Below are 12,880 nucleotides of genomic sequence, written 5' to 3' on the forward strand. Positions count from 1 at the left end.
AAGTACTAGGCTTACAAAGAATAAGTCCCGGGGTCGATTTGCTCGACTAAAGGTGGTGCTCCAGCATGGCCGCAGTCAAATGACTGAAACAAGTAAAAGAGTAAAAGAGTAAATGACAACTATTTCCTTCAAGCTTTGCTTTTAAGACCTGGGCATCAATGTTTTGAAACTGACCTATTTTCCATTACAGATTCCATTATTTTCCTATTTTCCATTACAGAATCAGTGCTGAGTTGCTGAAGCAGAAAGGTTGCTATAGCAAATGTTCTCAGATTTATTAGTTACCTGACCATGACCACTTGAGCATGTCCCTTAGTGCATCTCTGATAAGAGCACAAGTAGTTGGGGAGCACCAGAGCCATGTGTTGAGAGGAATTCTTTGGGGTTTGAATAAATATAACAAAAACAAAGTTCAAAGGAAATATTAGCCATTTTTCATACTTTCTAGGGGTTTGTTGTTGTTGTTGGCACTCTGTCGCTTACAACGTCAAGGGTTCCAGTTGATCTGATCAATGGAAAAGCCTGCTCGTGAAATTAACGTGCAAGTGGCTGATCCCTCCACAGACACGTGTACCCTTAATGTAGTTCTTGGGTATATTCAGTGTGACACAGTGTGACAAGGCTGACCTTTTGAATTACAGGCACAACGGAAACAGGAAGTAAGAGTGAGAGCAAGTTGTGGTGAAAGAGTACAGCAGGGTTCACCATCATTCCCTGTCAGAGCCTCGTGGAGCTTTAGGTGTTTTCGCTCAATAAACACTCACAATGCCCTGTCTGGGAATCGGAACCGCGACCCTATGACCATGAGTCCGCTGCTCTAACCACTGGCCATTGCGCCTCCACTTTCTAGGGGTAAGCAAAAAGGAAATAACAGTTGCTACACAATGACAAAAGTCATGTGACAGAGTGTTATATTTTCTAAGAAACATCCATGGATCCAACTAGGCATTATTACTATTATCATCATTTTTAATTATTATTATTATTGTTGTTGTTGTTGTTAGTTTTGTTTCTTTTATCTGTGAAATTAAAGAGAAAGGCAGTAAGTTTTCAACAAACTAAGTCTTAGTCTCAGATTTGATTTCATGTTGGAGATATCAATTTTACTTCTCCACTGCATATAGGTTGTTAAGGCCTTTGGTAAAGGCATGAACACCCTGACCTCCTCCAGCCTTGGTAAGAAGTCGGCGAGCTGGCAGAAATGTTAGCACGCCGGGCGAAATGCTTAGCTGTATTTCATCTGTCTTTACGTTCTGAGTTCAAATTCCGCCGAGGTCGACTTTGCCTTTCATCCTTTCGGGGTCGATAAATTAAGTACCAGTTACGCACTGGGGTCGATGTAATCGACTTAATCCGTTTGTCTGTCCTTGTTTGTCCCCTCTATGTTTAGCCCCTTGTGGGCAATAAAGAAATAAGAAATAAGGTCATTAAATAGTAGTTTTCGTTATTATGTATTACAATGCACTACTACAATATGCAACTACTTGTTAGAAATATGTCTACAACTGCATAACTGCTCTTACCTTGTCATTAAGTTGCTAAAAGAAAATCAAAGAAAACGTTAAAATGCTCAGAAAAACACAATAACCAACTAGGTTTGTATTATGTTACAACCTCAGCCTTGGGCTTTCACATAGGTTTTACAACCAGCGATGAGAGATATAAAGAAAATTTCCATGCAAATGTTGGATCTTCTCGAGATTTATATTATGTAGTAAAATCAATTAGAAGAGGGTTCTGGAAATTCCATGCAGAACAACTTACACAAATGATTTGTTCATAGTGATCAAATGTTTGTGTTGTGCATTAGCTCAGTCCCTCTATCAAATTAACATTGCCTCTATCATATTAACATTCAAATGTTGAAATGAACACAGAGCAATGTGAGATGAAGGTTTTGCTCAAGAACACAGCATGATGCTCAGACCAAGAATTGAAACCATGATCTTGTGATCATGTGTGCAACACCTTAAACTTTGGGCTTGCACTTTTGTATATACTCATCACAAAAAGTACCCCGTACAATTTGTGAAGTTGTTGCCATTAAGAAGGGTATGTAACAGTAGAAACCATGTCAAAGCAGACATTGGAACTCAGTGCAGCTTTCTGACTTGTCTTTTCATGTCAAATCATCTAACCCATGCCAGCACAGAAAAAGGAACGTTAAATGATGATGACAATGATATCTTTAGATGTGGGGAATAGCTTTTCTTTTAGATATGCATTACTGCAAATATGACTGTATTCACCATTTAATCTTTTCATTTAGGGGTTTTCATATTTTCATATCTGACCCTTGCAGTTTGTTTGAAACAATAAATTTCCTAAATTCATTTTATATGGGCATTTCTCAACATCATCATCATCATCATCATCATCATCAGGATAAGGAGTGTTGTTGACTTCTGTGGTGCCTCTTTTATAACGAGCAGCTTTTGTATGAAGATACAGATTCATAATATTACAGTATATATATGATCCCTTAATTAGCAAAATAAAAAGCAATATTAAAAACTTACTTTATGAATTTTGAAATTACATGTTAAATTTTGGTTACTTGGGACATTATTTCCATACACAATGAGAGATTCACATGCCCTTGATTGTTCATCACAGAATCCATCAGATTCCATTAAAATCAGCTCTGGAGGTTTGTTTATATTTTCTGAACAGTCAACTCCAGCGTACCCTTTAATACATTCGCAGGTTCCTGTAATAATAATAATAACAACAACAACAACAACAACAACAACAACAACAACAACAACAACAACAACAACAGCAGCAATAATAACAATCTTTTCTACTTTACGTACACCGTCTGAAATTTGGGGGAGGGGACAAGTCGATTACATCGACACTAGTGTTTTACTGGTACTTAATTTATCAACCCTGTAAGGAGAAGTTGACCGCAGCAGAATTTGAACTCAGAACATAGCAATGGGCGAAATATTGCTAAGCTTTTCACCCAGCATGCTAATGATTCTGCTAGCTTACTGCTGTCAGTGATAATAACAATAATAATAATGATCCTTTCTACTATAAACACAAAGCCTGAAAATTTGGGGTAGTAGGTAAGTTGATTATATCAACCCCAGTATTTAACTGGCATTTATTTCATCGACCCCAAAAGGATGGAAGGCAAAGTCAACCATGAGGGATTTGAACTCAAAATGTAGAGACGGACAAAATACTGGACAAAGAGAAACCAAGCTGCTTACTGATTGATCTATCAAGCCCATTTCATTCCAGGATTGTAAAGAAAGAGGATGCCAAACAAAACAAAAAAATTATATTATCCTTTAAAATTTGAAATTGCAAGAATTTGGAGTATGAAAACTGTAAAGGTTGTTCCTGTAATAATTGGTGCTTTGGGAACTGCAGAATTGTAATTAAAGGTATAGAGAAATAGTTGAAGGAGATTGGAATAGAATGTCCTGAAGAGCTTCTACAGAAAGTTTGCTTCTTAGGGACAGGAAAGATTATCAGGATGGTCTTAAGCACTTGAAAAAGTATTGGGAAGCGGGTGTACCATTATTACTATTATCCCATAACATCTTCCCTTTTAAGTATTTCTTTTTTCTTAGGGAGTGTAATTTTATTTCTTTTAATAACAATAATTTTTACATCACCCACCTCCTATTTTTGAGGTTTTTTTTTTATAGTTACACATTAAATATTTTTCATTTGGTATCCACTTCCAGGAACTCTGCACATTTTCTTTTTCTTACACTTGTGCATCTGGGTTCAATTATTTGTAGTGGTGTTAGTACTTGAATAGTATCATATAACCATCTTATTGGTTATTCCATTCTTTTGGGTTTGCTCTCAACGAATCTTTTTTTTAGTTGGTTCATATGCCTCTTGTATAACCCTTTTCTTCCTTTTACCAACTATAGCATTTTTCCTATGCAGCTGGTTATCATGTCATCTTCCCAACTTTGATCTCCATTCTTATATGCCCTAACAAATACTTTTCCATCAATTTTGAAATATCTTGCTGTATTTTCCATTGCAATTTTTCTTTTTGTTGCCAGGCAGCAATTTGCTGAAGACTGATTCTAGTCTTCTCACAAACATCAGCTCCACTGGTGATATACCCACTGGTGTATTTGGATTTGCTGTCACACAATATATTCTTAAAAATTGTTGTAGAGTCACCTCATGTGTGACTTCCTTATTTGACTTTCTTAGGGCTCTCTTGAACATATTGACAAAGTATTCTGCTTGTCCATTAGATCTGGGATGGCATGGTGCCATAGTTACATGTTCCACAGCAAATGTTTCACAAAACTTTTTAAACTCAAAAGACACAAATTGCATTCCATTGTCAGACACTATTGCATCTGAGATGCCAAATCCTGCAAACAGCTCATGTAGGAAAAATTTGTCACAATTGAGGAGGTTGGCATTTTACACTTACAAATTTCTAGCAATTTAGTGAAACTATCTACTACTACTTTCTTTTGATGACATCTTGTTTATTTTTTTCCTTTGTTCCAACGCTTTGTCATTTTAGTTTTACAGTGCACTTTTACATGTCCAATTCTTCCACAATGAAAGCATACCACTTTCTTAAATGGGCAGTTTCTTCTCAGGTGTAGACCTCCACATGCAAAAGATGAGTTTGCTTCCTGATTCTAGTCCTGTTTGTACTGTATTTTAGTACACATTAGATTTCTTTTCTGTTTTGTATTTTCCAATGCACTTGTTTCATTTGGGAGCAATCTTTATGTTGAATTTTCTCTGTGTCGTGTCTTAAACTTACTATTCTTTCACACTCTTTTGATACTTGTTGCAAAGTTACAGATTGGTTTTATTCCAGCTTAGCGAGAATTTTTGTTCTTACTTCTGCATCTTTTACTGCAGTTAGTCCCTGAGTAAATAGCCACTTTAACATCTCTGGCATTAATTTGTCCAGTTTGAATTTTTCCCATTCTCTGTTAACTCTACCAGCATATGTGATGTAGACCTCCTCATTGTTCTTTTCTAAGTTCAAACATTTCCAGCGTTTATTGAACAATGAGCTTTTCTTGCAAAAATTTTATACAATATCTCTATTGAATTTTTAAAGTTTATGTCAGAAAGTTTTTCAGGAGTATGTAATCGCTGTAACACTCATGTTCTCCTGCTGCCGGTTTTCCCAAGATTAAACCTACTTTCATATCATTGTTCCAATCTCTGCTCTCTTTATTGAGGATCTATTCGTATCTTCTATAGTATACTTCAAAGGTAACTCCTTTGTCTGGTTCATACTTGAATTCTGTTTTTGAGTTTGCAACATAATCTGGTGAGAACATCTTTTCAGCATTTTTTGATGACTTACTATTCATTAATTCAGCATTTGTTGCTGTAATAGTAACTGTTGTTGTTGTTGCTTCTGCTGTTGTTGTTATTCTTTCAGTTGTTGTTGCTGCTTTTGCAACCTGAGCAAACAAGTCAGCAGTTTTTCCATAATTTTATGATATTTTTTATACCATAAAATTCACACAAAAAATTTATGTGAGTTTTGTGACTGCTTGTGAGTTTGTTAGTTCCTCAACACTACTACTGTAATCCTCTGTTGGACTGTTATCATTCCCACTCTGGTATAACAGTATAGTTAGTTAAACAAGCAAGACTACGACAACTATGATCATCTAGTTCATACTCTCTACTTACACTGACACTGACTGACAGTATTTATAGCTACTAACACATACCACTTATCATGTGGAAGGGGTGTACCATTATTATGATTACCCCTATAACAGGCGTCCATAACATTTATAATTTGTCTCAAACAATTGAGATCCATGTGATTCCTGTTTAGATTGGATTAATTGATATCTGAAAGAGCAAGGAGGACAATACGAGAATTTCAGAGTGTTATACTTCTGGGAGATGAGAAAGATTTAATTATGTTTGGTTCAGTGTCTCATTGCAAAACACATTTAGGAAGGCAAAAGACATAGAAGCTGGCCCATTGATATGGATATGGGGTTTGAAACGGGACAACAATCATTTATTTATTTTATATCCCAATTTGTGATCAATAGCTCATTGACCAGTCTCTGCTTCATAGCATTTCTGTAAGCAACAGTGACAAAAAAGCTTCTTACATCAAAAACAAGGAATCTTGTCCATAGACCATAATATTTCTTTGGTTTTCTTACATCTTTATAGATTGTTTCAGGATATACACAGAAATAAATGCAAATAGAGATACACACAGATATGTTTGAGGCCTGACACAGTACTGTAGCTTGTTGGATCCTGTCAAATCATGCAACTCATTCCAGTATGAAAAACTGACATTAAATGACAAATATAGGCTTAACACAATTTCTACTTTAAAATTTTTCTTACATACTTTTCAATGTGAGGCAATAATAGGAGCTTTTGCCTTAAGAGTCACTTTAACTGAACCCCAAAATCACATGATTGTGAAGTAAACTCCTCAACCAAACAGCATACATACATTTGTTGCTTTCACTGCCACTTGTTAAGGTTATATATTTGTTTTTTTTTTTTTTGGCAAGAATCAATTGTACAAAAGCTTACCATTTACGCAGGTACCATGGCTTTGACATCGGACAGCAGGACAAAAATGTTGTGTAAAATTTAATGGGAGTTGACCGCCTTTAGTCCACAAACTTATATCGCTCTGAACGACTAGTTCACATTGTTCCTTAATGCTTTCGCTTACAATATATGCCCACTTGGTATCATCAGTCATCTGCAAAAATAAAATAAAATGAAATAAAAAAACTGAAGCTATAACTATATTGATCCACACTATCAAGTGCTAAAGATTGCATTTTCTGTATCTGTTATAAGAATTGTTGTTTAGCACCGAGTCTGCTCTAAGCAATCAGACCTATGATGGAAAGCATTCCAATCATAACCAATTGCCCATTTCTAGAGAAGTGCCACAGTAAACCCAAGATCATACTATCCAAGGTGTTGTTCTTTTCTAAGGTGGTAATATGTGATTTTAGAGGGATTAGGCAGCTGTTTATTGTAAACCAAGTGACTAAGGTTGGAGACTCCATTTAGGGGTTTATCTAACAGGTACCTTATTCTTTAGCTTTGGCTTCTTTCTCTCATTGCGGGTGAAATTTCAGAGAAAACTGTGCAGAATCTTGTCAGTTGGATATATTGTTGTTGGAAGATAGACTTAATTGCATGCTTTAACACCACAGCTCCATCTGCAGCAGCTGCTTTTAATGAAGTTCACTTTGTTGCAAGCATTCCAGTCAGAACCCTACTGTTTATCTTTTACCAGCCTCAGATCATATGAGGAATACCTTCCTTCTCGTTAAGTAAGATTTCAAAATCCAAACTTTATCTATAATAATAAATGTGAAATTCTGTCTGTCCATTTGTCTCAGTCTACATTTGCTCTAAATAGACATATTATAACTTTTTGGAATCAGGATGATTCTGGGATGAAAATCTGCTCTTCATTTGGTTCTTGAATATCCAGCATTTGGATCAGGTCTGGATGAGGATTTGTTATATGCTAACAGTTGAAAATTCAAATTTTAAAAGCTCAAAAAATTTGTGAACTTACAAGATTTTCATTTGAACTGAATTTAAAGTAATACCATATTGGTAGGGGACCAATAAATGTTTTATTATTATTGCTTTATTTAGTTTATGGCTGTAGGACCAATTAGCCCATCACAGGAGCTAGCTTAAAAGTCTGCACAAAGTGTAACTTTTAAGGTAGTCTTATTCACTTAGCATTACATCACCTTCAAAGTATTCTCCATTTGAAGCAATGCGTTGGTCCAGGTGTGTTTTCCACTGTTTGAAGCAGTGCTGGAACTCTTGAAAGATGATACCTTGCAAAATGATGCCTTTTAATGCTTCCATCATTTCTTTCTTCACCTCTTCTACACCTGAGAATTCCATTACACCTGCTTTTGTCACCTTCAAAAAAAAAAGGTGTGGGTAAACTTTTAACTATTCTTACAATTCATGACATGCGTTCAGTCATGACTGCTTTTGATCTTCCATGAGGAAGTGAGGCACAAATTTTGCTGCAACTTTTTCATTCACAATTCCTCACTCAAAATTCGTTGGCAGAAGCTCCAGGACACACCAGCCATATCATCAAGTTTGTCAATTGTTTGGTGATGGTCCTCCAAGATCAGTTCATGAATTTTTATGATGTTTTCATTCGTTCAGGAGGTCCATGGTCAGCTTGAACGAGGTTGGTTTTCAAGCAACAAGTAACCATTCCTAAAGCATGGAAACCACTCATAAACTTGTGTTTTGTTCATGGCAGCATCCTTTTAAGCAGTTAGAAGCATGACAACTGTTTTGGCTGCTGTTTTCCCAAGGAAAAAACAGAATTTCATGGAAGCACACATTTCCTTTGTTTCAGCCATCACAAAATCAATGATCAGGGGAAAAGCACTGTAAAACAAAGACACACCACATGGGAGTATGATCCCACTGGACAACACTGGTTGGCAAACTGATACCTGATTGATGCATTAAGTGGTTTCTAGTGGCAGAAGCCTGAACCACAACAGGTTTGTCTCAGAGAATGCTTCCTGTTTCTTTCAGGCATACAATGTTCCAAAAACTGATTTACATTGTCGAAAATATATCGGAATGAGTCAAAATCCTAAAACAGAACTAAAATCTCCCCAGTATATTACTGATTATTGTACTTGTATCATAGATTTTATTTTTCTCAATTTTGATGGAATGAAATGCAAAGACAAACCCTGATAGAATTTTAAGCCCAGAAATCACAAAAAAAACAAAACAGATGCAACGTTGCAATGTGTTCATTCTTCATCAATAACATACTTGCTACCACTTGGAAGACAAGCAGCCACTGCCACCCCAACCCCAACACTATCACCACCACCACCATCATCAAAGATCAATTACCACACCACCACCATAACCACCAAAGAAACAATATTGTAACTCAGTGTCTTTTAAAATAAAACCATCAGAGTCACTAGAACACAACAACAACAAACTAAAAGAAATACATATAATCTAGACCAGGATTGCCCAGGCTAGTAATAGAGACACATTTCTCTGTTTTACATCTTTGCATTAGATTCAAACTTACCTGAATGTCCTCAATACAGGATTTTATACCTAATTCATAGTAAACACCTTTGAGAGACTTGCAGCTGGTAATTACTTTATATGAGCGTCTGCACGTGTGTTCAGCATCAATGAATATCATTCCACTCTTTGTTGGCCAAGTATATGTCTAAAATGAGAAATCACATTAGCAATAAACAAATTTGAGATTTGCCAGAAAATTAATTGGTTAAACACAAATGTTCACACAAATGCATCATCATCACCATCACTTTTTTTTGTCTGCTTTTTCTCTTTTTATGCTGTCATGGGTTGGACGACACTTCTTAAGGCAATAATCTAAGGCTAGGGAGCCATTCCTGTTACCAATCAATCCTTCCATTTTTTTCAAGGTATCTTTTGTATCACTCAGTCCTTTCACATCAAACTGTTGATAAAGAGACACGAGGACAGCTGTATAAAGAAGCCCTGGTTCCTTAAAGTGAATGGAACTTGTGGAAGATAGAAACCCAGAAAGATATGGGATGAAGTAGTGAGGGCTGATCTCAAGATGTTGAGCCTCACAAAAATGACAAAGGATAGAGAAGATCAGAAGTTCACTGTGTGTGAGGAGATTGTCTATCACAGCAATAGTGAGATCCAAAAAGCATTATGTTCATACCTGTTCATGCTAGGTCCTGCTCCTGTACCCAATCTGCTCCCACCAAGCACTCCCACATATCTCGTCCTCTTCCCACCCAACCTTGTATCACTCTTCTATGACAGTACTTAACTGCTGTCATTGCATGTGAACAGAATCAACACATATTTCATTCCAATCCTTTTTGGCACTAACAGTTACCCACTTTTTCCTCCCAAACTACTTCCTTTGAAACCTCATTTCTCATTCCAATTATTATCCCTCTCCACACTACTTTATGCTGGTCATCCCTTTTTCTGTACCTTCAGTTATCTTTCCCTCCCACCTGAACTACATCTTAGGACTGCCATACGCTATCTTCAACACCTCTCAAAGGTGCTATGATTTTTAATACATCCTTCAATCTGTCATTCATGATCCCCACTGTCAGTGTTGCCTTATTTACTGAAATTTCATTTCAACAGAAGTTACAACAATATGTCCTTTTGTTGAAATGAAATTTCAGTAAATTTCTATATCTTTGTGCAGCTGATGATTGCTCTGCATTTTACATTTAATTTAATGTTCACATTGCTTAAATAAATGGAGTCGCATGAAACGATCGTACTGCATTAACTTTGGATATCCTTGTTGCTTATTTTGATTTTATATATATATAATTTCAGGCCTTGTGCCTACAATAGAAAGGATTATTAGCAGTGGAGGTGGTTGCTTCAAAAGTATAGCTGTCAAGGTAACACTGGGTTAGAGAAGGTATTACGTCTGCTGACAACAAAGGTCTTCTCCTGCAGAATGACAAGCAGATTGTACCTTCAACCATTAGTACTTAATTTTCTCTAATTTCACCCTTTGTTTAGTACCAACTAAAACGCTCTCAGCTGGGCCACTTCTAATAGCATATCTTCCACAACATTTTTTTTCCTTTCACCAATTCATTCTGGTGTGTCAATAATCATCACTCTCATCTATTCCCTTCTTCAATCATCTGAGTCAAAATATGCATTCTAAGTAAATTGGGTACTCTTTAAATTTACAATGCACTCCATCTCCTGGTGGAGCTGGTGCTTAGTGTAGCAAAGCACTTTTTCCACCCCATGCACCTTCAAGAGAGACAGGTAAGTGATTAAAAGAAGAATAAGGTTCAGAGCTACCTTTAGCTCTGTCACACTGAGGGCTATTCAACTTCCCTAGTATTGGTTCCACAAGAAAGTGCACGCAATACTTTGTAAAAAGGATAGTAAATGAGAAAGTTTAATGTTGTGAGGTCTCTTTAGTCCTATCAATCTGTCTGGTGCTGCTATCATGGGAAAATGCTTATAGTACACTGTGTAAAGTGGATGGAGACAGGAAAGGCATCCAGCTACAGAAACCAAACCAGATGACATGAGTCCCAGTCTAGGAGAATTGTGGTACAAAATGAGAAATGATTTGGACAGTCATGTCATGACTAATGTATACTAGCAAGGGAAGCAGATATAAAATGATGATCAACATTACACACACACAAGCACTCACATTTATGTTACAGACTCACATTAAAAACATACATGTTGCTTACCTGGGGAACATATGTTTGATCATAAGCGAATGGAGGATCTAGCTTCAGATTAACTATCTTCAAGCATTTAGCAGGGAAAGTGAGTCGTTGCAACATGTCCCTTGTGATATCTTTACCTGAGTTAATAAGGAAAATTATTTTTTATTCACTAATGTAATTAGAGAATATTTTCTGACCAAAAGATTAGTAACCTAGTATTATAGCTCTTTTGTTAACCTTGTTCATACCTGAACATGGTCAGCAACAGAGGCCTTAGATATAAAAATATATGATAAAAGGAAATAATTTATGTATATGAAAAACTAGAAAAATAATCTCTTACCACTATTTTCAAATGGACAGAGAAATGTGTCTCTATCATTAGCACAAGTGCCACTTCCTGATTTGCAAGAGCAATACAATGGTAGTTCATTTATTTCAAAATCTTCCTTTCCTTCTGGGCAGAAGCCATTATAGATTGTGTCTTTTGGATCAACTCTGCAATATTGATAGAAGGTGTGTGGATTAATATAGTTAAATAAGTGAAACAAATGTGGCTGTGGGGTACGGGGCTTGCTTCCTATCCACAAGTCCCACTGCATGGTACCTTAAACAAGTGACTTCTACTTTAGCTTTGGGTTAACCAAAGCCTTGTGAGTGGATTTGGAAGATGGAAACTGAAAGAAGCTTGTTGTGTATGCTTATATAGCGATCAATTTAAACAAGCATTCATTGAGTTTATTCCTCTCCCACTTCTGTCACATTCAAACAATTCACACATAAATATAATGCATTATCCAACAACAATGAATTTCATACTGACAGGGCAACCAAAGTGGAAGAAGAGTACATCTAGGTACACTCACAGATATTTTTATTAATGCACAAACAAAAACAAAACAAAACAAAACAAAATGCTTTCATTTTACAGTTTTCAAGAAAAAAGAAAAGCAACTGCTGAATGTTGCATTTTTTATGTAATTTTCATTGTTGCATGGACATTTTTTTCCAACAATTTTTCAGTCAGACAGACCGGCAAGTAAGCTTTCGATCGCACCTGCACTTCGCCGGCGGAACTACGCCGGCCGACCGTCTTTCCGCCGCCCAGTCAATTGAAATAATGATAATGATAATAATAATAATAATAATAATAATGATAATAATAATGATAATAATAATGATAATAATAATAATAATAATGATAATAATAATAATAATGATAATAATAATGATAATAATAATAATGATGATAATAATGATGATAATAATAATAATGATGATAATAATAATGATACCTGGACACGACAAGATCCCCAATTTCTGGTTAAAACACCTGCCAGCAATGCATAAAAAGCTGGCAGAAAACTTTAACAACATAATAGCAGATCCAGAGACAATGCCTGAATGGCTCACAAAAGGGAAAACCATCTTAATCCCCAAATCCACGGAAACGGAGAAACCACAAAACTATAGACCTATAACCTGTCTCCCTACGATCTACAAAGCCTTTACTGCAATAATATCGCAGAGATTGAGTAAACACCTGGAAAATAACAACCTGTTTCCAGAAGAGCAGAAGGGATGCTGCAAGGGCTCATACGGCTGTAAAGATCAATTATTGATCAATAAAGCCATAACTGAAG

General features: G+C 36.1%; 1 protein-coding gene across 1 annotated transcript in view; it reads right to left on the reverse strand.

Annotated features, from left to right (window-relative positions):
• Positions 1 to 12,880, reverse strand: part of LOC106880038 (uncharacterized) — a 456,507-nt gene that overhangs the window by 351,225 nt on the left and 92,402 nt on the right. The window contains exons 30-34 of the mRNA XM_014929839.2: positions 11,581 to 11,735; positions 11,259 to 11,374; positions 9,083 to 9,229; positions 6,544 to 6,718; positions 2,520 to 2,710 (exon numbers count right to left, since the gene is read on the reverse strand). Coding sequence (XP_014785325.2) covers positions 2,520 to 2,710; positions 6,544 to 6,718; positions 9,083 to 9,229; positions 11,259 to 11,374; positions 11,581 to 11,735 — 784 coding nt within the window. The remainder of the gene's footprint in view (positions 1 to 2,519; positions 2,711 to 6,543; positions 6,719 to 9,082; positions 9,230 to 11,258; positions 11,375 to 11,580; positions 11,736 to 12,880) is intronic.

Source organism: Octopus bimaculoides, chromosome 22 (assembly GCF_001194135.2).
Source record: "Octopus bimaculoides isolate UCB-OBI-ISO-001 chromosome 22, ASM119413v2, whole genome shotgun sequence".
Lineage (NCBI taxonomy): Eukaryota > Metazoa > Mollusca > Cephalopoda > Octopoda > Octopodidae > Octopus > Octopus bimaculoides.